This window comes from Sus scrofa, chromosome 1, assembly GCF_054392235.1.
Source record: "Sus scrofa isolate SSC_HxYL_T2T_F1_AM1 chromosome 1, Sscrofa_HxYL_maternal_Yorkshire_Landrace_v2.0, whole genome shotgun sequence".
Taxonomy (NCBI): Eukaryota; Metazoa; Chordata; class Mammalia; order Artiodactyla; family Suidae; genus Sus; species Sus scrofa.
Window position 1 is genome coordinate 136,449,544 of NC_139383.1, and position 26,273 is coordinate 136,475,816.

Genomic DNA, 26,273 nt, shown 5'->3' on the forward strand with positions numbered 1-26,273 from the left:
AAAAAAGGAGTTCCTGTCGTGGCTCAGTAGTAAAAAACCTGACTAGTATTCATGAGGATGTGTGTTCAAACCCCAGACCTGCTCAGTGGGTTAAGGATCTGGCATTGCCACGAACTGCAGTGTAGGTCAGAGATATTGCTTGGGACCTGCACTGCTGTGGCTGTGGCATAGGCCAGTAGCCACTCCAATTTGACCCTATCCTGGGAACTTTCATATGCTGCAGGTGCGACCCTAAAAAGAGAAAAAGAAAAAAAAAAAAGGATTTATGTATTCCTTAATAAATAGCATTGAATCACAGGTCTTTAAACTTTGCATGTATGGTATGTGGGCAGGAAAGTGTTAACTCAGCACCCTGGATTGCTGAAAGCCTATAAATTCCAAAGAAAGACTTATCTTTAGGACTGGCCCTTGGCTTGGATCTTGGGAGATAAGTTCTGAACCCTTGGGCCCATGCTATACTAATTTGATTGGATAATTTACTTTAATAAAGTGATTTTTGGTGAATATTTCTTTTTGCTAGGTGGAAGCAGGTAGGGCTACAGTCTGAGTAGCTGACCTCAGTCACACGATGTCAGTGACCTCCAATAAAATCCCTGGATACCAAGGATCACATGAGATTCCCTGGTTAGTAACACTTCACACGTGTTGTCACACTTTTTTGCTGGAAGTATTAAGCACAGCTCCATGCAACTTCCCTGGAAGGAGACAAGTGGAATCTTGCATCTGCTTTCTCTTGTACCTTGCTCAATGAGGCTTTTCCATTTACCAATTTTACTCAGTGTCCTGCTGTACTAAACTGTAGCTGTGAGTGTAAGTTTTCCAGGTCCTGGGAGCTCTTCTGTTGAATCACCAAGCCTAAGGGTGGTCCTGGGGGACTCCCAACACAGCATCTTAATATATCTATTCTGCAACTTGATTTATTTCCTCCACATTATGCTTCTGAAATTTATCCATGTTGTTAAATATAGCTTTATTCATTTAACTCCTATATATTATTCCATCGTGTGTATGGTACCTATGCCTTGATATTATCACAGTGATGAATATGTTTTCAATTTTCAATATAATAAACAAATACTCTTATACATGTTTCCTTAAACATAAGAATGTTTGTAGGTAACATTACGTCCTAAGTTGCATGGTATGTGCATCTTCTCACTCTTATGACTGATCTTTCAATTAACTGAAGTTCTTAATTTTAATAAAGCCCAATTTATCATCTTCATTTATGGTTAGCTTTCGGGGTGTTAACCAGTTTCAGAAATCTCTGCCTACTTTACATCATGAATATATTCTCCTGTTTTCTTCTGGAAAGTTTATTAGCTTTAAATTTTAAATTAGCAATCAATCTTGAATTTAATTCCCTTGTGAGATGGGGGGCCAAGGTTATTATTTTTCCATTTGGCTATCCAAGTAAGCCATTGCTACTTATTTTTTTGGCCATGCCTGCCGCATGCAGAAGCTCCTGGGACAAGAATCGAACCTGCACCACAGTAGTGACCTGAGATGTGCTACAAGGGACCTCTGAGGCAGCACTACTTATTAAAAAGACTATCCTATGCATTGCAGTATCCCCTTTGTCAAAAGTCAAGTGACCATATATATGTGGTCAGTTCCTGTATTCTCTATTCTGTCCCATTGGTCCATTTGTTCATTCTTGTGCTAATACCACAGTGCTTAATTTATCAATAATAATTTTTAAAATGTCTTAGTATCTGGTAGTGGACATCACTAAGTTTTGTTCTTCTTATAGACTATTCTTAAGACATATATATGTATAGCTGAATCACTTTTGATGTATACCAGAAACAACCACAACACTGTAAATCAACTATACTTCAAAAAAAAGTAACTTGCAAAAAGCTAAAATAAACTTTTTTAAAAAACTAAAAAGTTTCTTTTTTAAAATTTCATTTTATATGTTTATTGGTGACATACAGAAATATAATTAATTTTTATATTAACCCTAAATCCAATAACTTTGCTAAATATATGAATTAATTATTTTGGCTATGTCTGTGGCATACAGAAAGTTCCTGGGCCAGGGACCAAACCGGAGCCACAGGAGCTCCCACTGTGGCTCAGTGGTAACAAACCCGACCAGTATCCATGAGGATGCGGGTTTGATCCCTGGCCTTGCTCAGTGGGTTAAGGATCTGATGTTGCCATGAGCTGTGGTGTAGGTCACAGACATGGCTTGGATCCTGCATTGCTGTGGCTGTGATATCGGGGCAGCTGTAGCTTACATTCAACCTCTAGCCTGGGAACTTCCATATGCCACAGGTGTGACCCTAAAACAAACAAATTGGAGCCATAGCAGTAACCTGAGCCACAACAGTGACAAAACTGAGTCTTAATCACTAGGCCACAGGGAACTACTTAAAAAAAATGTATTTAATACTTTGCAGACTGTTTTTGAATTTTCTTCATATAAAACATATAAAATCATCCTAAAATATTATCATTTTATCAGTTTTATTTCCTTTCTAATCTCTGTACTGTTTGTTTTGTTTTCTTATACTTCATTTCACTGACTAAGATTTACAATGAGAAGATGAATAAATGTGATGATAGTGGTTACCTAGTCTTTTGGATTTCAGGGGAAAGATTTTGATAGTTCACCATTAAGTACATTTGTGGACAGGATTTTTGCAGATACTGTTTATCAGATTAAGGAAATTACCTTCTAAATCTAGTTTGCTTAGCATACGTTTTTCTGTTTACCTTCTAAACCTAGTTTTCTTAGATTATTTTTTTCTGGTTTTTTTGGCCGCACCCACAGCGTACGGAATTTTGTGGGCCAGGGATGGAACCTAAACCACAGCAGTGAAAACATCAAATCCACAACTGCTAGGCCGACAGGGAACTCCCTAGAGTTTGTTGTTTTGAATGAATACATGTTGAATTCCCTCAAATGCTTTCTTTGCATCTACTGAGATAATTATTTGATTTTTCTCATACATTTGGTAAATATGATTACATAGACTCCTTTTCAAATATTAAATAACCTTGCACTTTGAGAATAAATCCAACATAGTCATTATGTAAATAATTTTAATTTATCTCTGGACTTAATTTACTAACATTTATTCAAGATTTTTTAATATCTATGTTAATATGGACTATCCTGTAATTTTTTTCCCCATAATACCCTTAGTTTTGCTATCCAACTTATGCTAGCTTCATTAAATGAGTTGGTAAGTATGTCCACCTTTTTAAGTCTCTGAAAGAGTTCATGTTAGATTAGTTGGATTTATTCCGGAAATGTTTGGAAGAATTTGCCAGGGAAACCATTTAGGCATGAAAATTTCTTTAAGGAAAGGTTTTCTGTTGTGGTGGTGGTTGTGTTTTTTTATTTTTTTTTTCGCCACCCCATGGCATATGGAATTCCCAGGCCAGGGATCGGATCAGAGCCACAGCTATGGCCTGGGCCAGGGATCAAACCTGTGTCCCAGCTGTTCCATTGCACCAGAGTGGGAACCTCTCAATTAAGGAAAGGCTCTAAATTACATATTCAATATCTTAGATAGACATGCATCAGATTTCCCTTATCTTCCTGGATCAGTTTGTATACAGGTGTTCTTCTAGGATGTCCATTTCTTCTAAATTTTCAAATGTTTTCACACTAATTCATAATACTTCATTAAATATCATCTAATATTATTTGTAGGATCTATATTGATGCTTTTTGATTCTTGACGTTGTTAATTTGTGCTATCTCTTTCCTTTTATTTTATTTTTTTTTGTCTTTTTGTCTTTTCTAGGGCCGCTCCCACGGCATATGGAGGTTCGCAGGCTAGGGGTCTAACCGGAGTTGTAGCCGCCAGCCTACACCACAGCCACAGCAACGCGGGACCCGAGCCGCACCTGCGACCTACACCACAGCTCACGGCAATGCCGGATCCTTAACCCATTAAGCAAGGCCAGGGATTGAACCCACAACCTCATGGTTCCTAGTCAGATTTGTTACCCACTGAGCCATGATGGGAACTCCAATCTCTTTCTGTCTTAATTTGTACTAAGGACCTTATTATTATTATTATTATTTTTTGGTCTTTTCTAGGGCCACATCATATGGAGGTTCCCAGGCTAGGGGATTAATTGGAGCTATAGCCGCCAGCCTACCAGAGCCACAGCAACGCGGGATCCAAGCTGCGTCTGCAACCTACACCACAGCTTACAGCAACACTGGACCCTTAACCCTCTGAGCAGGACTAGGGCTCGAACCTGCAACCTCATGGTTCCTAGTCAGATTCGTTAACCACTGAGCCACGAAGGGAACTCCAGGACCTTATTTTCACTAACCTTTTCATAGAACCAATTTCTGGTTTTATTGATTTCATTATCAATATTATATAGTGATATTGAATTTAGGAATCTAGCCAAACTCTCTTATTACTTAAAGCAGCATCTCTTTTAGGGTGTAGTGAGACTTTTGATTACCTATTCAACTTATTTAGTGGTTACTGGTTTATCTAGGTTTTCAAATCCTCTTGAGCCAATTTTTCTAACTGATTTTCTAAAAACTATACATTTGATCTGTTTTCAAGTTTATTGTCAAAGTTTTTAGAATATTATTTCTTCCATTTTTTCTTCATTAATAGTACTAGAGGTATGTTTATGTTAGGTTTGGGGGGGTTATTTTAGGTTTTGCTCCTAATTATTCTTTATTTTGTTTCATTTATGACTCCTCTTTATTTTTTTCCTCCCTTCTACATTGTTTAGGTTTCTTTTGCTCCCTCTTTCCCTGGGCCAGATATATTTGGGTTCTAACCCCGTCTCAGCTATTTACTAACTAAGTAATCTTGAAAGTGTTATAAAACTTCATCATGTCTGTTTCTAGTTTATAAAATGAGAATAATGATAGTATATACACATATGTTTGCTATGAGTTTGTATATATAAACACTTTAGAACAGCAACTGGCACATACTAACCATTCCGATGTTGGCTATTATTAGTCAAAGTTTTATAACATCATCATCATAACAGGAGAGGTTCACCTATTACCACCATTACTACTACCACTACCGTTTGGAGGTTGAATTCAACTGATTTAGTGTTTAAGTCTCTTTTTTAAAAATGCTTTTTTTTTTTTTTTTTTTGTCTTTTTGCCATTTCTTGGGCTGCTCCCGCGGTATATGGAGGTTCCCAGATAGGGGTCCAATTGGAGCTGTAGCCACCAGCCTACACCAGAGCCACAGCAACGCAGGATCCGAGCTGTGTCTGCAACCTACACCACAGCTCACGGCAATGCCAGGGATCCCACTGAGCAAGGCCAGGGATCGAACCCGCAACCTCATGGCTCCTAGTCGGATTCGTTAACCACTGAGCCATGACGGGAACTCCTAAAAAATGCTTTTGAGGCCATAAATTTAGCGGTAAATACTATTTTAGATGTATCCCTCACATTTTGATATGTGTGGCATTTACGTTATTGATAGGTTCTTTTGAAATTCCCATTTTAAATCTCCCCCCAAAGAGTTATTGACGCTTTAAAATTTATAATACAGGGGAGTTCCCGTCGTGGCGCAGTGGTTAATGAATCCGACTAGGAACCATCAGGTTGCGGGTTCGGTCCCTGCCCTTGCTCAGTGGGTTAACGATCCGGCGTTGCCATGAGCTGTGGTGTAGGTTGCAGACACGGCTCGGATCCCGCGTTGCTGTGGCTCTGGCATAGGCCGGTGGCTACGGCTCCGATTCGACCCCTAGCCTGGGAACCTCCATATGCCGCGGGGAGCGGCCCAAAGAAATAGCAGAAAGACAAAAAAAAAAAAAAAATTTATAATACAGGGTTTTAAAATACTATTCACACTATAAATTGCTTGAAATTTATTAAGACTATCTATGACAAAGGATCTAGGCAACTTCTGTAATTATTCCATGAGTACTTGAAAAATGTTATTCTTTAAGTGATGGGATCAATATACATTTATATATACTTGAATATACTTGATAGTTTTTGCTTCAATATTTCTATAGTCTTGGTAATTTATAAGCTTTGACAAAGTTTATTAAAACCCGCATTAATTATATAGTTGTCAATTACCCCTTAAAATTGCATCAACTTTTTGCCTTCCTATGTGCCAGCTATGTATTTAGAGGAGTATTTCCTTTTCTCTCTCTCTCTCTCTTTTTAGGCCTTGCCTCGCAGCATGCAGAAGTTCCTGGGCCAGGGATTGAACCTGTGCCATAGCAGTGATCCAAGCCTCAGCAGTGGCAACACCAGATTCTTAGCCACTAGGCCACCAGGGAATTCCTCAACTTAACCATTTTTAAGTGTGTTCAGCGGCACTAAATACATTGACAGTGTTATACAACCATCACCAACATTTATGTTCAGAACATTTCTCATCTTCCCAAACTAAAACTCTATATTCATCCTCCCTTCCCCTCCCCACCCCTTGTTGACCATGATTTTACTTTCTGTTTCTATGAATTTTACTACTCTAGGTACCTCATATAAGTGGACTCACAAGAGTATTTGTTCTTTTGTGACTAGCTTATTTTACTTATCATAATGTCTTGAAGGTTCATCTATGTTGTAGAATGTATCAGAATTTCCTCCCTTTTTAAGGATGAATAATATTCCAGCATACATATATGCTGTATTTTGCTTATTCATTTTTGAACACTCGGGTTGCTTTCACTTGTTGGCTGTTGTGAAAAACGCCACTATAAGTATGAATATACAAATACTTGTTCAAGTCTTGGTTTTAAATTCTTTGGGGTATATACTAAGAAGTGAGAAACTTCTTTTATAGTTCTTTTATTTTCACATTTTCCATGTGTCTGCGTTTAAGATTTAGTTGTAACACTATAGTTGGATTCGGTTTGTGTATCTTTTACCACCTCCTTTAACAGGTAACTTTAATCTGTTTATAGAGTTTTTGTAGTATTTGATCTTTTTTTTTTTTTTTGTCTTTTTGCCTTCTCTAGGGCCGCTCCCACGGCATATGGAGGTTCCCAAGCTAGGAGTCTAATCGGAGTTGTAGCCGTCGGCCTTCGTCAGAACCACAGCAACTTGGGATCCGAGCTGCGTCTTCAATCTACACCACAGCTCACAGCAACGCCAGATCCTTAACCTACTGAGCAAGGCCAGGGATCGAACCCGCAACCTCACGGTTCCTAGTCAGATTCGTTAACCACTGAGCCACTACGGGAACTCCTGTAGTATTTGATCTTATTTCTTTAATTTTACTGTTTAGACTCCTTTCTTTGGATTTTCTTCTTCCTTTCTTTTAATATAATCTCCTATTCCTCCTCAACCCATTGAATACACTTTCATTTTGTCCTTGCTGTTCTTATTAACTGGTATATATAACATTCTATGTTGGTAGTTATTTTCTACTCATCACAACGAAGATACTATTCCATTATCATTTGGCACTTAATTTGCCAATGAAAAATCTGCTGTCAATATAATCAGGTCCTGGTGCTAAAAAATAAGCCTGACTTTTATTTTATTCTTTTGTCCTTAAGGGCCAAATTCCTGAAAGCCTCATTTCTAGACCTGGAACTTAATAGGATCAATCATTCAATTCCTTTCATCATCTTGTATTTTTGTTTCATTTCTTTTTCTTTTTTTTTATAAACAGCCACACCCATGACATATAGAAGTTCTCAGGCCACAGACTGAATCCGAAACACAGCTGTAATCTATGGTGTAAGCTGCAGCAATGCCAGATTCTTGATCACACACCTCCACAGTGACAGGAGCTGCTGAAGTTGGATTCTTAACCCACTTCACAACAGCAGGAACTCCCTTTTGTTTCATTTCTTTTTTTTTTTCTTTTTTTCTCTTAGGGCTGCACCCGCAGCATATAGAAGTTCCCAGGCTAGGGGTCTAACTGGAGCTGTAGCTACCAGCCTACGCCACAGCCACAGCAATGCCATATCGAAGACACGCCCTCGACCTACACTGCAGCTCACAGCAACACTGGATCCTCAACCCATTGAATGGGGCCAGGGGTTGAAGCTGTGTCCTCATGGATACTAGTCGGAATCATTTCCACTGAGCCACAACAGAAACTCCAAGGAGTTCTCTCTTTTTTTGTCTTTTTAGGGCCATACCCATGGCGTATGGAAGTTTCCAAGCTAGGAGTCAAATGGGAGGTGTAGCTGCTAGCCTACACCACAGCCAAAGCAACGCAGGATCCAAGCCGCATCTGCAAACTACACCACAGCTCACAGCAATGCTGGATCCTTAATCCACTGAGACAGGCCAGGGATCAAACCACATCCTCATGGATACTAGTCAGGTTCATTACTGCTGAGCCACAAAAGGAACTTCTCACTTCTTGACTATAGTAATCTTTGGTGTGTTTCTGAAATTATCAATATCCTTTTAGTTCTCTCTTTTTTATATATTGTCTGTTGTTATGTGTGTGAGTACAGCGGATGTATCAAAAGTGAATGAACTCACTAAGCCATCTAGATCAGAGGTTGAAAAATACTTAAAAAAATCCAGGAGTCCCCATTGCAGCTTAACAGTAATGAACCCGATTAGTATCCATGAGGATGCAGGTTCCATCCCTGGCCTCACTCAGTAGGTTAAAGATCCGGCATTGCTGTAAGGTGTGGTGTAGGTCACAGACACAGCTCAGACCTTGTATTGCTATGGTGTAACATAGGTCAGCAGCTGAAGCTAGGATTCGACCCCTAGCCTGGGAACTTCCATATGTCGCAGGTGTGGCCCTAAAAAGACAACAACAAAAAATCAACACATAAAATCATGTACTCTCTGATACACTAGCTTATCTCACCAATGTTGTTCAGGAGAATCATTAACCACAATTTAAAAAATGAATCTCTGGAGTTCCCGTCATGGCTCAGCGGAAACAATCTAACTAGGAACCATGAGGTTGTGGGTTTGATCCCTGGCCTCGCTCAGTGGGTTAAGGATCCGGCATTGCCATGAGCTGTGGTATAGGTCACAGATGCGGCTTGGATCTGGCGTTGACAATGGCTGTGGTGTAGGCTGGCGGCTACAGCTCTGATTCGACCCCTAGTCTTGGAACCTCCATATGCCATGGGTGTGGCCCTAAAAACACAGAAAAAAAAATCTCTGATGGTACTTAAACTTCAATATAGCAGGCTATACATAAAAGACCATATGAGAAACAGCTTAATCAACAACTATCACCTACAATTTTGAAATTCTTGTGACTTTCAGTACAGGCCCGACATTTGAAATGAAATGTTTTCTCAATTGCATCTAAATAGAGTATGCCCCTCCCAACTGACAAACAGATGGGCCTTCCATGGATTCTCAATTTCAATTACTTTGCAGGATGTCTGACTATTTCTTTCAAGTGTGCCTCCAGGATACTCTAAAGTGTCTCCTAAACAATATTTTGTGTCACCATATAGTGTACATTCTACATATTAGGCTAAACCAACCAAATATATTTTCTAAATACAGCAAAACATGTCAACAAATTACCCAGCCATTTTTGCATGATATGGCAAGACAAAATTAAATTTTATTGATACAGAAGTGTATTGGAGTTCCCGTCGTGGCGCAGTGGTTAACGAATCCGACTAGGAACCATGAGGTCTCGGGTTCGGTCCCTGCCCTTGCTCAGTGGGTTAACGATCCGGCGTTGCCGTGAGCTGTGGTGTAGGTTGCAGACGCGGCTCGGATCCCGCGTTGCTGTGGCTCTGGCGTAGGCCGGTGGCTACAGCTCCAATTCAACCCCTAGCCTGGGAACCTCCATATGCCGCAGGAGCGGCCCAAGAGATAGCAACAATAACAACAACAAAAGACAAAAAAAAAAAAAAAAAAAAAAGAAGTGTATTAATAAAATATGATATACTAAGCTATAAAACAAAAATACTAAATTTAGAACTGCCAAAAAATTGTGGTTATTGTATACAGTCTAAGATTTTCCCCCTATGTCAAGTAGTCAGTTTCAATAAAATTTTCAACTTGTTCTAATGGCATATCATTTGGTACCTACAGAATCAAGTACTTTTATATTCATTTCCTGTTTATACTTATATTATTTGTACTTGTTGATCTCCCTATATATACTTTTGGTCTCTAGATGAAGTAAAATCAGATGAAGATACAAACTGAGATTATATCTGCCCTGTCTCCATGATGCAAAAGGAGGCAGGACAGAAAAAGATTCTTTCACATATTTAGACCCTTTCTTCCTATTCCTACTTCATGTTTTCCATTTATCAGCAAGGCCTCAGTATGGTAACAGTACTCTGTCTCTGGCATTTTTCAACATAGTATCTTTTTTTCTCAAGACAACAATCTCCCCATTTATCATTTTTTCAATATTGCTTCTTAGTCCTTGCTCCTTCTTTGCTGACTTTCACTTAATACTTCCGTCTTGAGCCCAGTCTAACCTCATGTACCTCTCTATACTGCCATGGATTCCAAGTATCTAAGCTCCTTCCCTGGATCAACTACAAGTTTTCTATTCTATATTATCATGCTATAGAAAGGGCCATAAAGTCAAATGCCTCCAAGTATCAGACAAGCAAGCTAAATAGAGGCCTTATATTAGAGTGCAATTACAAGAAGTGGGAAAAGGCGAGCCTTATTCTAAGGAGAATAGTCATAATAGTTCCAGTGATTATGTCAAACATTCTAGTTTAAGAGAATTAGATATTGGAAATTTTACATGAAATCTCTTGATTTTTAAATACTGACAATTATTTCAGATTTTTAAAAATCACTGTGTGACAGAGATCCTGTTGTGGCTCAGCAGGTTAAAAAACTGACATAGTGTTGGTGAGGATTCAGGTTCAATCCCTGGCCTTGCTCAGTGGGTTAAGGATCTGATGTTTCTGCAAGCTGTGGTGTAGCCTGCAGATGCAGCTTGGATCTGGTGTTGCCAGGGCTGAGGCATAGGCCTTCAGCTGCAGCTCTGATTTAATCCCTAGCTCTAGAACTTACGTATGTTGCAGGTGTGGCCATAAAAAGAAACAAAAAAAAAAAAAATTACTGTCTGTGCCAAACAAAACTAATAGGCTAGCTGGATACGGCCATGGGTAATTTGTTTTCAATCTCGGCAAAGAATTATTTTTGCTATTTACCAAAGTTTTGGTAACAAAACATAGATCTAACATAACACAAGATCAGATTCTTCAAATTCAACTAAAGCATGGCTGTTCCTATAAGGCTTAATCTCCCTAATAAACAAATACACATATCCCTCATCTGCTATTCCAAACATTCTCTATTACCTATTTTGAATACAAATGTAAAAATGAAATTAATAATTAAAACCATGGAGGGGAAAAAAATGCCCTTAATGCTTACTCATGAAGAATAAAATAAAAATAAAATGGGAAAATATTTTAAAAAGACAATGGAAATAGAAATATGGTATATAAAAACTTAACACATGTAACCAAACAACGAAGAAAAAATTGTAGTTACAAATGCATAATGTTTTATTTAAGTGAATATATTAGTAAGAAGGAAAAGTGTGAAGAATTAAAAAGCTTAACAAGGGTATAAAGAGACAAGTCACAAGTAGCAAAGAATAAAGTAAAAGGCAGGTTGAAAATTAAAAAGTGGCAAAATTAGCAGTTGGGTTTTGAAAAGTAAAAAACTTAACCCATAAACTATATTTTAAAAGAGCGAGAGAGACTATAAAAGTTTCAAGACTAAGAATTTTGTAATAAAGAAATTAAAAGTAGGAAAATTCCCATATAATAATATAATTTATGACCAAGTAATCATTTTCATTATATGACTATGAACAGAACTATAAAATCCCAAAAGTGATGGAATAAGATTAATAAATGCTTGCTATGCACATGCAACTTTGGGAAAACAAAAAAAATAAGACACAGTTCCAGCCCTTATGGAGTTACCACTCTAATAGAGATGACATATATTTATAAACAGTTACAGGACTCAGGACACAATAGCCAGCACTGCTGTTTCTTTAATCTTTGTTTTATAGATTAAATCTTTTCCTTTTTTCTCTTAAGCTATCTACAACCTAGCAATTTGGTAAAGTATACATCTGGGGATATATTTTATCTCCACTGATCCCTCTAGAATTCAGAAGTTCTTAGTGTTAAATCTTATCTTCATGGTAACATTAGTTGTTTAAGTTCAATAAGAATCTGCTCTCCTTATAATAGAACACACTTGGAAACTGGCAAGATTGTGACTGGAATATCATATTTGAGAATGATGCATAAAGTCAGTTATGACCAGACAGCTTTATGGAACTAAGGCTAAATTTAAAGAGTCAATACTTATATAAAGTTCCCCCTTTGGAAAAACTAACATATACCTGCCACACAGCATTCCCAGCTTTACAGGTGAATAAGGAAGGTCACTTCTTGGCAGGCCCAGGAACTTCAGGATATCTTGGGAATCTCAAGATGATAGGAATTTACATTAGTCTATATGTACTGTGTGTCCTGGGCTTGCCTTCCTAGCTTCCAGAGGCTTTTAAAGGTTCAATCTGAGATTCCTCATGAAAAGTTCCAGCAAAGAAACGTCAAAAGATCGATGTGGTCAATCACTATTCTTGCTTCACTTATATGTTCAGACCAACTTTAATGAGACTAGACTTATTTTAAAAACTAATTAGTCTAAATTTGATTTTTCTTTGATAGAAATGGGGGTGATCATAGAGAGAAAAATGGTTCAATAGAAAATGACAGCATACCCTTGTGGCTGTTAAATACCAGTCTTTAAGATTTTGTTACCTACCTGCAAACTAGACTACATTCCGAATCTAGTTTCTTCCAGTATCTGGCTGCAACTCTCCAAATTAAAGTTTCCAATTTTTCTCCCACCCTTCTAACTTTGAATCACTAAAACCTAAAACTATCCTTTCCCCCAAAGCCTTACAAGCTGAAGATAGACAGTTTGATATAAATATAAACTTCAAAGAAGTCACCACAACAGTTCACATATGAACAACTTTTGTGCCTGCTGCTATGTAGGCCACTTAGATCATTTGATGACATCACCAGACTTTCAAGGAAAATCTATCCTTGAAATAAAAGGTATTATCAATGCCTGTCCTCATTCTATCTGAAGATGCTTCAAAACCAACATCTAGAAAATCTTGGCTGACTGCCTTCTGGACTAAAAAACTGAGTTTATAGTTTATACTAATCATTAACCTTTATTTTTCTTATTTTTCTCTTAAAATACCCAGGACTGAGATCAATTCAATGGGTTGTGGGACAATCTAACAACTGTCTCTGGAATGACAGGTTTTAGAACATGCAACCTGAAAATGTAGCATCTTGAAAGATTAAATATTTCAAGCTGAAGAAAACTGAGAAAGGCAATGTATAGAAAGGATTTTCTAACCTTCCCCTAATGTGAGTGTTGCCCTCCCTATTCCTGGAGTAAAGGAACATCTTATACCAAGACAGAAGTATATCTGAACAAATGAGTCTTGATAAATTTTCCTCAGTTTACTACTTAAACTTACCTCATACCCTTTGTCCTATCATTTCTTTCCACAACTTTCCATGCTGCATTAGACCTATAATTAAAACATTCAGGAGTTCCCGTCGTTGCTCGGTGGTTAACGAATCCGACTAGGAACCGTGAGGTTGCGGGTTCAACCCTGGCCTTGCTCAGTGGGTTAAGGATCTGGCGTTGCTGTGAGTTGTGGTGTAGGTTGCAGACGAGGCTCGGATTCCCGCGTTGCTGTGGCTCTGGTGTAGGCCGGTGGGTACAGCTCCGATTCAACCCGTAGCCTGGGAACCTCCATATGCCACAGGAGTGTCCCCAGAAAAGGCAAAAAGACAAAAAAAAAAAAAAAAAAAAAAAAAAAAGAAAGAAAGAAAAATTCAATGCTAAATATTTTGTATTGATTAGAAAAAGAATAGTTGGGCCTAAAATGTGTCTGTACTATAGTGAGATACCAGATTATACTATTTAATTATATAACAGCTAAAGAATAAAACTAAGAATTTGGAAGGAATTTTCAATTGCCAAAGACCCATTAATCTGAGCAAGGTAAATGTATGTGATTTGAAGACTGAATAACAAATTTGTTGAAGGGATCTAAATTGGAGGGAGAAATTAGTCTAATACTAGAGATGTGCACTTCAAACACTAACCCAGAAGAAACAAAAAATTGGCAAATATGTTCTCAATTCTGCACTAATTATCAGCTCAGAGGACTGAGTCTATGAGTTCCAGACATGAATAATGAACACTCATCTGAATTAAAACTGTAACTTGTTTATTGGAAAGGGAAACCTCTTCTTTGTGAACAGGGCACTGAACATTTTTTAAATTTCAGAGATAACTCAAGAAAAGAGGAAACTTCTGCAGTATATCAACATTCTCATTTACCATTTCAGTTACTTGGAGGTAAAATTTACCTTAATGTTAGTGTAAAATATTAATCTTGCTATGATATTTTAAAAAGAAGATATCACTCAAAAATAGAAAAAAGACAAAAAATACTATATACACATTTCACTGACTCTAAGATGGACTTTTTCACATTTAATACTGTTAACCTCAGGATGCATCTTTGAAGCAATGATGTGTCATAGTGTAACTGACAGCAACTTTTCTCCTTTCTTGGTGGGTAAAAAAAAATAAGTGTTCACCTTAAAATTAATGACTTTTTTTTCTTTTTTTCTTTTTAAGGCTATACTCACAGCATATGGAAGGTCCCAGGCTAGGGGTCTAATCAGAGCTACAGCTGCCAGCCTACGCCACAGCCACAGCAACACAGGATCCAAACTTCATCTGTGACCTGCACCACAGCTCATGGCAATGCCAGATCCTTAATCCACTGAGCAGGGCCAGGGATTGATCATGGTTCCTAGTTGGATTCGCTTCTGCTGTGCCACGATGGGAACTCCAAAATTAATGACTTTTAGATTCAATGAAATATGTGTGTTCTGTCTTCTATCTTCTCCGTTTAAACTGAATGAGTATCTCTCCCCTATTTGTACTGCCTTTGCCTCTTTTTTCTTGCCTTTAAAGATGTATTTCAAAGAATATCCCACTATTCTCTAATATTTGCATAAGTATTGAGTATTAGGTGTATGTATACATATTTTACATACATATATTATTAAGCATATAATTACACAGTTAGACATATTATTATGGAACATGCTGAAATTAGAGAATCTGAAGTTATCTCATTAAGGGGGAGAGACAACGGAGAGGAACTCCTCAGTTTAGGTAGAGAAATTCATACAGTATTTATATAGTCATGTTTGGTTCTTACCAATAGCTTATTGCACAATAAGAAGTGGAGACAGTCACCTTGACACTGATAGAAAACAGAATGAAGATTAAAAACTTTCTTAGATACCACATCCTAAAAACTTTTCATTCATTTTATATTTCTTCTCAGTTATATCCAAATGATGTTGGTAATAATAACGTAAATTTCTCTAAACTAAACTCCTTCTGCGTAAATCTTATTTTCATAATGTAAAATCATTATGTAAATTTTTCTGTACCAGTGTGTTAAGCCATATTTTTCATATACATTAGTTGTTTTAAAAAATGAAAATAAGATTAAACATTCAGGTTTAACCATTTATTTGGGTTGTAATTTCCTTTTGAAGGGCCCTGTGTCATGTAAAATCTATATGCAGTAAACTTGTATGCTTTTTCCCCCTGTTAATCTTTCTCAGTTTAATTTTCAGACCCAGCCAGGGATCCTAAAAAAGTCAAGGAAAACTTTTTTCTCCTCTACAACAGCTAATTACAGAATGACATGGCATATATAATAATGAAAATATGTTCATTGTACTGAAGTACAGTTATTCCTTGAACAACATGGGGGGTTAGGGGCACCGATCCTCCACACAGTCAAAAATCTGCATATAACTTATTGCTGGGCCTCCATATATGCAGTTCCACGTCCTTGGATTTAACTAACTGTAGACAGTGTACTACTACATATTTACTATTGGAAAAAAAATCCACATGTAAATGGATCCATGTAGTTCAAACTCATACTGTTCAAAGGTCAACTACAGGGTGAAAAGGGAATGACTGACTTGGTCCAGATGATATAGATATGAAGAAAAGCTTTATCAGATAGATGCTAGTAGAGCACAGTTATGAAGTAAGATTCAGAGTTTGCCAGAAATAGAACAAGAAAGGGAAATATCAGCATTCCTATTGTAGCTCAGTAGTAACAAACCCAACTAGTATTCATGAGGATGTGGGTTCGATCCCAGGCCTCACTCAGTGGGTTAAGGATCCAGCACTGCTTTGAGCTGTAGTATAGTTCACATATGGCTTGGATCCCGTGTTGCTGTGGCTGTGGCAGCTACAACTCTGATTCTACTCCTAGCCTGGGAACTTCCATATGCCGTGGGTGCGCCCAAAATTAAATATTTTTTCCAAAACTCAAAAGTAGTATAGAGGAGGAAGTGTGAAAAGGCAATGAACCTGAAGATAAATAATCCACATACTAGTCCTAGTGTTAAGGGAACACTGACTGAAACTGCCACCTTGGCCAGGCATGACAATAGCTGCTTGTATGAGTTGTCTCAGAACAGGAGGCCCTGATGAAGAACATGGTACTGCCCTGAAGACCAACTGGGAGAATTTGGGAAAGGCTGATAAGAGGGAGGAGCCAAACTCCCAGAATCCTTGGTGCTGGAATTCATCTTGCCTGAGGGTTATGCGTGCCACCAAGAAGGACTCTGAGCCAGACCAAATATGTGTTGAGCAAGATGACTGGCCAGAGAAAACCCAGCAGCTAGCCCCATTCCCATAAAACTTGAGACTATAAGCCATGTGGCAGAGTAGTTCTCCTGGATTACCTTACTCTGCTGCTCTCCGCCCGGGCGTCCCTTTCCAATAAAGTCTTGCTTTGTCAGCATGTTTCCTCAGACAATTTCTGAGTGTTAGACAAAAGCCCATGCTTGGGCCCTGGAAGGGGTCCCCCGTCCTGCAACACTAGTTGTTCCACTATTTACCTTAAGTAAATTAATTCTCTAGATTTAATTTCCTTGTCTGTAAAATAAAGAAATCACATAAAAGTAGAGTCTCAAACTTTGATGTAAACATAAATAAGGTCTAGGGTAGAGCTTGAAATCTTTTTAACAATCACAGGTGATGTGGATGCTGCTAGTCCAAAGTAGTGAGTAGCAGGGTAGTAGATTATCTCAAATGGTTTCTGTATGTAACTTAAAAGTTTATTTTAAATAATTCTTCTGGAGTTCCCGTTGTGGCGCAGTGGTTAACGAAGCCGACTAGGAACCATGAGATTGCGGGTTCGGTCCCTGCCCTTGCTCAGTGGGTTAACGATCCGGCGTTGCTGTGAGCTATGGTGTAGGTTGCAGACGCGGCTCGGATCCTGCATTGCTGTGGCTCTGGTGTAGGCCGGTGGCTACAGCTTCAATTAGACCCCTAGCCTGGGAATCTCCATATGCTGTGGGAGCGGCCCAAGAAATAGCAAAAAGACAAATAAATAAATAAATTCTTCTACCAGATAGATATTTTTAGGCAAATATGATTTTGAAAAGGATAAAACCAAAGAAAAAACCCATAAGATTAAAAAAAGAATAAAAATTTAAAACTACATTTGAAGACTAGCGATAGAATTTGATATACTAATAGTAAAAATCTCCTGGAATAACAGAGAAAAAATTAGTTTTTCAAAAAATTTTAAGGTAAATTCAGATTATTATAAAGCAAACCCATATATGACAGTGAAACTGAGCAGCAGGACCCTGTGCAGCCCTCCTGAGTAGGAAAAGCCTTTCAGCCTCCTAGATCTTCCCTGAGTTCCAAAGGGTAGATTCAAACAGTTACTAATTAGGGGAGTAAGGGAAAAAGAAACAAAGGAAAGGTAGTCAAGAAACAATAGTGCAGTGATGGGGCAGGGTCCCCGTTCCTCTTCAAGGGATTTATACAACAATCTGATACCTATCTGAGTTCTTCTACAGGAACTAAAGCCCTCACCCAGATGGAGAATGGTAACTTCAGGTTGAATATAAGCACATAGACCCAAGACTGGCTGGAACCAGGAGGCCGATAATGGAGATTCCAGGAACACCACTCTGTTACCTCATCATCAATCAGAGGAAGGTCATACACCCTATACAGTCTTCCCCACCAAATGTTGCCTATAAAAATGCTTCCCAGAAAACCACCTGAGAGTTCAGATTGTTTTGAGCATGAGCTGCCCATTCTCTTTGCTTGGCATTGCAATAAACCTTTCTCTGCTTCAAACTCCAAACTCGGTTTGTTTGGCCTCTATATGCGTTCACATGAACTTGAGTTCAACAACAATACTGTGATTTTTTTTCTTTCTTCTTCTCCCCCCCCCCTTTTTTTTTCTGGCCCACCCCCAAGGCAAATGGAGTTGCTGGGCCATGGATCAGATCCGAGCCACAGTTGCAACCTACACCACAGCTGCAGCAACAACTTTAACCCACTGAGCTGGGGTGGGGATCAAATTGTGTCCTGGTGCTACAGAGATGCTGATGATCCCATTGTGCCACAGCAGGAACTCCAATATTGTGATTTATAATAAGAAATATATAGGAGTTCCCATTATGGCTCAGCAGTAGCAAACCCAACTAGTAGGATTCAAATCCGATCTCTGGCCTTGCTCAATGGGTTAAAGGATCCAAGCTGTGGCTGTGGCATAGGCCTGGGACTACAGCTCTTATTCAACCACTAGCTTGGGAACTTCCATATGCTGTGGCAAAATAATGTCATTTGCAGCAACATGGATGGAACTAGAGACTCTCATACTAAGTGAAGTGCCAGAAAGAGAAAGACAAATACCATATGATATCACTTATATCTGGAATCAAATATATGGCACAAATGAACCTTTCTATAGAAAAGAAACAAACTCATGGACTTGGAGAACAGACTTGCGCTTGCTGAATGGGAGGGAGTGGGATGGATTGGGAGTCTGGGGTTAGCAGATGCAAACTATTGCATTTGGAGTGAATAAGCAATGAGATCCTGCGGAAGAGCACAGGGAACTATATCTAGTCACTTGTGATAATGTGAGAAAAAGAATGTGTGTATATATGTATTTTTTAATATATTTTTTCTGTTAGAAATAAACCAGCAGATTCTAAAATTCACATGGAATTGTAAGAGATCCCAAATAGTCAAAATAATCTCATAATGGAGGACAAAACTGGAGGACTCACACTTTCCAATTTCCAAATTTACTACAACATTAATCAAAACACTGTTGTACTGGCATCTGGTCTGAACAGAATAGAACTGAGAATCCAGAATAAACCCAAAAATGTACGGTCAATTAATTGCTGACAAGAATGCCAACACTGTTCAATGGAGGAGAGAAGGTTTCTTCAACAAACAGTGCTGAGACAACCAAATACAGACCTTTGCCTCATACCATATATAAAACATTAACTTAAAACAGATAAAAGATCTACATAGAAGAACTAAAACTGGAGTTCCCTTGGAGCAAGCAGTTAGGGATTTGGCATTAACACTGCACCGGCTAAGGTCACTACTGTGATGTGGGTTTAATCCCTGACCTTCCACATGCTGTGGGTGTAGACAAAAGAAAAACAAAAGAGCTAAAACTACAATTGTAATTACTACTTTGCAACATATACAAATGTTGAATTGGTATGCTGTACACCTGAAACTAATATAATGTTGTAGGTCAATTATACCTCAATTTTTGAAAAAGAGCTAAAACTATAAAATTCTTAAAAGAAAACATGACATTTGACATGGCAAAGGTTTCTTAGATAATGACACCAAAAGCATGAACAAAAGAAAAAACAGATAAATTGGACTTCATCAAAATTAAAACCTTTATGCATCACAGAACACTATCAAAGAGTAAAAAGACAACAACAGAATGGAAAATAACTGCAAATCATAAATTTGATAAGGGTCTAGTATCCAGAATATATAAATAATGCTTAAAACTCAACAACAAACAACTCAATTTTAAAACAGGCAAAGGACTTCAATAGGCATTTCTGCAAAGATATACAAAAGGCCAACTAGTACATGAAAAGATGCTCAATGGCATTAGTCATTAGGGAAATGCAAATGAAAATCACAATGAGATATACACAGGCACTAGGAGGTCAATAGTAAAAACAACAACAATGGAGGGTTCCCACTGTGGCTCAGTGGGTTAAGAACCCAACTAGTATCCATGAGGATGTGGGTTCAATCCCTGGCCTCACACAGTGGGTTAAGGATCCAGTGTTGCTGTGAGCTGCAGTGGAGGTCACAGATGTGGCTCGGATCTGGCCGCTGCAGCTCCAATCTGACCCCTAGCCTGGGAACTTACAAATGCCACAAGTGCAGCCCTAAAAAAAATAAACAAATAAAAACAAAAAACCCAATAACAATGGAAAACATTAAGTGTTGACAAGGATGTGGAAAAACTGGAACTCTCAAGCATTGCTGATGGAATCACAAAATGGTGCAGCTGCTGTGGAAAACAGTTTGGCAGTTCCTTCTAAAGCTCAAGATAGAATTACCATATGACCTAGAAATTCTACATCTAGGTATATACTTAACTGAAAACAGATGTTCAACAAAAGCTTGTAAAATTCATAGCAGGGCTATTCACAATAGCCAACATGTGGAAACAATTTGAATGTCCATCTATGGATGAATAAATAAAGCATATTTATATAATTGAATATTATCCAGCCATAAAAGGAATAAAGTACTGATACCTGCTACAATATGGCTGAAGCTTGAAAATGTTATGCTAAATACAAGAACCCAGATACAAAAGTCTACATTGTATGGTTTCATTTACATAAAATATCCAGAAGAGGTGAATTCACAGTCAGAAAGCAGATTAGTCACTGCCAGGGTAAGAAAAAAATGGGGAGTGATAAATTGTGTACTTTGGTGAATTTTATATGTATTTTACCACAATTTTTAAATTATTTTAAATTAAAAAAACCCTTTCACATGATAAAATATAACGAAGTCTCATATCACAAAAGGCAACAGAAAAGGAAAGCTGTGGAAAATGTAACTTAGAAATGCTAGCACCTGAATTATTTACACAGATATAACACAAAGATATAGGATCGATTTTCAAAGTTATCAGGCTCAGTGGTCAAAACTGATGCACAGAATATATACCAAGATATAATTACAGTAAAATTCCTTACATAAAAATGGACAGGCCAACAGAAAGTACATGTCTATTAAAACATCTTTAAGGAATCGTTATACTCTAAATCTTTAAAACAGTAAAACAGTTACAAAGCAAATGTGGCCATGCCATTGGGAAATAAGTAAATTTAAATATCTCTATGACAGACTGTCCTAGAGAATAATCTGACAATATGTAACAGGAGCTACTAAGTTAATGAAGTGCTTTGACCTAGTAAATTCAGTTAGAGGACTATACTTTTAAAGTAACATCCAAAGTAGGAGTAGCAGGAAATAATTTGAAAGAAAGTCATAACAGCTAACATGAGAAAATATAAAATAATTTAAATAATCAATTAAAAAGTAGAGCTAAATAAACTGCTATTATTGCTTAAACACAATGGAATATATGCATATGCCTCTGTGTACACATATATACACATTTTTAAATGACAATTACATAACTATTGGATAGGTTAAAATCCATGTAAGAAATAACATCAAAGTCAGTCACACAATAGTGCTCACACTGATTTCAACTCTCTCTCTCTATATATATATATATTGAAAAGAATTTGGAGAAAGATTTTAAAATTCATAGGTTTTTTTTTTTTTTTTTTTTTTTTTTTTTTAATGGATGCACCCACAGCATAAGGAAGTTCCTGGGCCAAAGACTGAACTCAAGCCTAGCTACGACTTACACTAAAGCTAAAGCAATGCTGAATCCTTTAACCCAACACGCAGGGCCCAGGGTCCAACCTGTACATCCAACTGCTGCAGCTGGATTCTTAACCTATTGTGCCACACTGGGAACTCAACAGACTTTGAAAAAAATATAGGGAGTTCTCTTGTGGTGCAGCAGGTTAAGGATCCTGTGTCATCACTGCAGTGGCCTAAGTTGCTGCTGTGGTGTGGGTTCAACCCCTGGCCCAGGAACTTCCACATGCTGAGAGCATGGCCAAAAATACATAAATAAAGTATAGAAAGTAGTAATTTCCTGGTAATCATTTTCCAATCACATTTTCTCTTTCTCTCTCTTTTTTTTTTTTTGCCATGCCTGAGGCACATGGAAGTTCCTGGGCTAGGGATCAAACCTGTGCCACAGAAGTAACCAGGGCCACAGCAATGACAACACCGGTCCTTAACCTGCTGAGCCACCAGAGAATTCCTCCGATCACATTCTTTACCCAAAGATCGGTAAAAAGAGAAATAAGACAATAATAAAAATTTTAATAGAAGAAACAATTTTTATAGAATAAATTCTTAAGTGATCAAATTATTTTATCTTAGTAAGGTTATGACATCACTATAAACCTCTTTTTGTTGAGATAAAAGTTTTAAAGGTAATCCTTCAATCAGACTTGGAGGAAATATTTATTCACTGTATTTAAAATGTTAGCCACATTCTCGCAAATAAAAATATTTTTCATATAATACTTCAGTCAAGAAACACAGATATGCTTAAAAATATCAAAGAAGGAAAGTCAACTAAATGTACATAAACTGTATATTCATATAGATGTATAAATATGAATAACTATCATAAAACCAATAAAAATATCTTGAATAAATTAAAAATGTAATACTGTGCAGTTCTCACTGTACAAAGAACCCATGTACATATTACTGCTTAAACACTGCTCTGAACAGTTGTTGCCATAGAAACCATCATTATAAGTAAACAAAAGCAAACTGGAACTTTTAGACATTCTGTCTGTTTCAGAATTTGAAGAGAAGACTGAAAGAGCAGAACAGTGAAAAGTACAGTTTTAAGAGAGCTGACTTAAGAGACACTGTCCTGCCCCAAATTCTATTACCAAAATTTTTTCTCATACTTCCTGACAATCTACCAATTAGACAATTATGCTGATTAATAGGTATCCTGCATTTATCAAAATCAATGCCTCTGAAACAAGAAGTCTTACTTCATAAAATAGTACTATGAATTTGTTCAATTTCTTTCACTTCTTTCCTAACACCTAAATGAAGCTGACTGCAACTGGAGGGAATGGTTTTAGAAACAGCAATGAGCCTTCTACTATGGAAGTCTCCACAGGTCTCTCTTTCTTCCCGAAACCATTTATCAAAACTCTTTATCTTCCCTCCCTAATCAAAGTTTACATTTATTACCCTAAAAAACTTCTCTTTTTTTACTTTTCAAAAAACTTTTACATTCATAAGAACTAATAGCGTTGTTTTAAAACTAACTCACCTGAAATTTATTATTTAACACTGCAAACAAGAGCTTTTTAAAGTCTTCTTTAAAATCTCTATCCATTTCAAACCTGCTTTTTCTTTTAAATTTTATCATCATACTTTATATGTATACAGCTTTATTATACATTCATTAGAGATAGTAATAATGAAGATCTTAACTGAATCTTGTAACTAAATACATTATACTTAAAGAAATCTTTTCAGCATAATACTCATCAACTGATTCTTACTTTGCTTCAATTTATGGAAATCACCGGCTCTGTCCTTGGTAGCCTGTTTTAGAATATCTGCTTGAATTCTGGGTTCATTCTCCAAGTTAGGGCCTGGAATTATACGCTGAAGAGGATTGGAAGGGTTCTGTTTTGAAGTTCTGGGGTTTCCATTGTGGTTGACATGAGAATCTATGGCATAAAAACATTAAATTAAGGTCATATTTGCAGAAGAACTTCATAAGACCTACTTTAGGAGTTCCTGCTGTGGCACAGTGGGTTGAGAATCTGACTGCAGTGGCTTGGGTTGCTGTGGAGGCATGGGTTCAATCCTTAGCCCAGTGCAGTGAGTTAAAGGATCCAGCATTGCCGTAGCTGCAGTATAGGTAGCAGCTGCAGCTTGGCTTCAAGCCCTGGCCCAGGAACTTCCATATGCTGCAGGTATGGCCATTAAAAAAAAAAAAAAAAAAAGAGGCGTGCCCATCATTGTTCAGCAGAAGGGAATTTGACTAGTATCCATGAGGATACAGATTCGGTCCCTGACCTCGCTCAGTGGGTTAAGAATTCGGCATTGCCATGAGCTGTAGTGTAGGTCACAGACACAGCTCTGATGTGGTGTTGCTGTGGCTGTGGCGTATGCTGGCAGCTGTAGCTCTGATTGGACTCCTATCCTGGGAACTTCCATATGCTATGGGTGCAGTCATACAAAGCAAAAAAAAGAGCAAAAAAAAAAAATATCTGCTTTAGAAAAGGTAAGACGCACTGTTATCTGATACTGGGTAGTCAGCTAGCTTTTTTAAAAGAAGCTTTATTTTATTCCTTTAATTAAATCTTAAAACCAATTTTTTTTTTTTTTTTTTTTTTTTTGGCTGCAACCACAGCATACAAAAGTTCCCAGGCCAGGGATCAAACCTGTGCCACAGCAGCAACCTGAACCACGGCAGTGACAATGCCAGATCCTTAACCTGCTGTGCCACAGAACTCCTGACAACGTGATTTTTAGTTGTGTGAAGTTGACTAATCATTCCCAGGTGAGTATTTTTAGTACTGACTATAAACCTATTCACCAGTGGGATATATAACAGAAACCCAAGGATTAAGACAGCAGTGATACTTGTATCTTTTTTTCCCTCCAAATTCTATATTGCTCTCAGACATCTCAGAAATCCCAAAAGGCTTTTAGAATTCCTAATCTCAAAGTTACTCTCATCTACACAGTGACATACCTGTTAACTCTTGATTCTTTCTTATTGGTATCTCCTGGATATAACTTTTCCCCATACCCCCTTTTTTCTTCATCAAAGCCTTGATACAGATCTTTATTACAATTAATGTTAATCATACCAATTCTCATTTTAAGGGAACATATCTGTAAAATTGAGTAGGTATGTAGTAGAAAACAAACAGATAAGTGCGGCAAAGGGAGTTTAATATGGGTGGATCTCTTAATTTATTGAAGATCCCTGTGAGATAAATCTGAACATATTTTGAAGAAGGTAAATACATATACACTGATCATGAAGAAAGGGAATATAGTCCAGAACAGCAGAACAAATAATTCTGCTCTTAATAACCCATTAGACAGAGTACATTTTTAAATGATTTCTCTGCATTTTATCGGTCATTTGATAATATTTAATATTAACTAGAAGAATAAATGCTACTTCACTGTGTTGCTAAATTACCTGTTTTATTCACTACATAACAATACATGACTAGTAGGAGTTCCTGTCATGGCACAGTGGAAACAAATCCGACTAAGAACCATGAGGTTGCGGGTTTGATCCCTGGCCTTGCTCAGTGGGTTAAGGATCTGGCGTTGCTATGAGCTGTGGTGTGGATCGCAGACTTGGCTCAGATCTGGTGTTGCTGTGGCTGTGGTGTAGGCTGGCAGCTACAGCTCCAATTAGACCCCTAGCCTGGGAACCTCCATATGCCTCGGGTGTGGCCCTAAAAAAGACAAAAAAAAAAAAAAACCAAAAAACAAAAAACAATACATGACTAGTAAACTGATTTTCAAATGGAATTATAAGAATAAAACTTCAATACCTTGAACTATATTTGGGGACAGAGGCTGTCCAGTTGGAAGATGGGATATTGTTTGATGACTTTCATATTGAGAAAAGGAAAGAGGGGGTTTCTTTAAACCTAAAAGAAAAAAATAGATAATATTATTCCCAGTGATATTATGATTTCTAAAAACCAAGCACCATGAATCAATATTTACATTGCACTAATCCTACTTTCTTCTTCTAATTTTGTAATCCTTATATTGGAAAATTAATTAATTAATTTATGGTTATTAATTGGTACATTGCACTGTTCACACATTTTGGTAATCAATAAATCTGACAGGAATACAAGAATCTGACAGAATACAAGACAGGAACTCTGTCCCACCCCATTCACCATTATATCCCCAACACCTAGAATAGTGCCTAGCATATAACAGGAGCTCAACTAAAATTTGATGAATGAATAAATAAATCTTTTCAGATACAATGAGACCTTTTTATAAAGATAATACAAATAAAAACTGACATTTACAAATTAGGTAAAGCTATAAGAATATGCTAGTCTAAGGTTCTCAGATTTTAAGCAAAAACTAAATATTTTTGAAGAGGGAAGTTTTGACTTTTGCACAAAGGACTTTACTAGCAAAGATTAATTTTCTTCCTTAAGGAACAGAGGCAACAGGGAAAGATATCATTTTTTACTTACTCCACTGCAACCTTGGGCTGCTTAATGTGATACAAAGGCAGAGAGCAAAG

General features: G+C 37.5%; 1 protein-coding gene across 2 annotated transcripts in view; it reads right to left on the reverse strand.

Annotated features, from left to right (window-relative positions):
• Positions 1–26,273, reverse strand: part of GOLM2 (golgi membrane protein 2) — a 106,101-nt gene that overhangs the window by 19,663 nt on the left and 60,165 nt on the right. For both annotated transcript variants that reach the window (XM_013993061.3, XM_021096541.2), the window contains exons 7-8: positions 25,552–25,650; positions 23,524–23,694 (exon numbers count right to left, since the gene is read on the reverse strand). In XM_013993061.3, the coding sequence (XP_013848515.2) occupies positions 23,524–23,694; positions 25,552–25,650 (270 nt within the window). The remainder of the gene's footprint in view (positions 1–23,523; positions 23,695–25,551; positions 25,651–26,273) is intronic.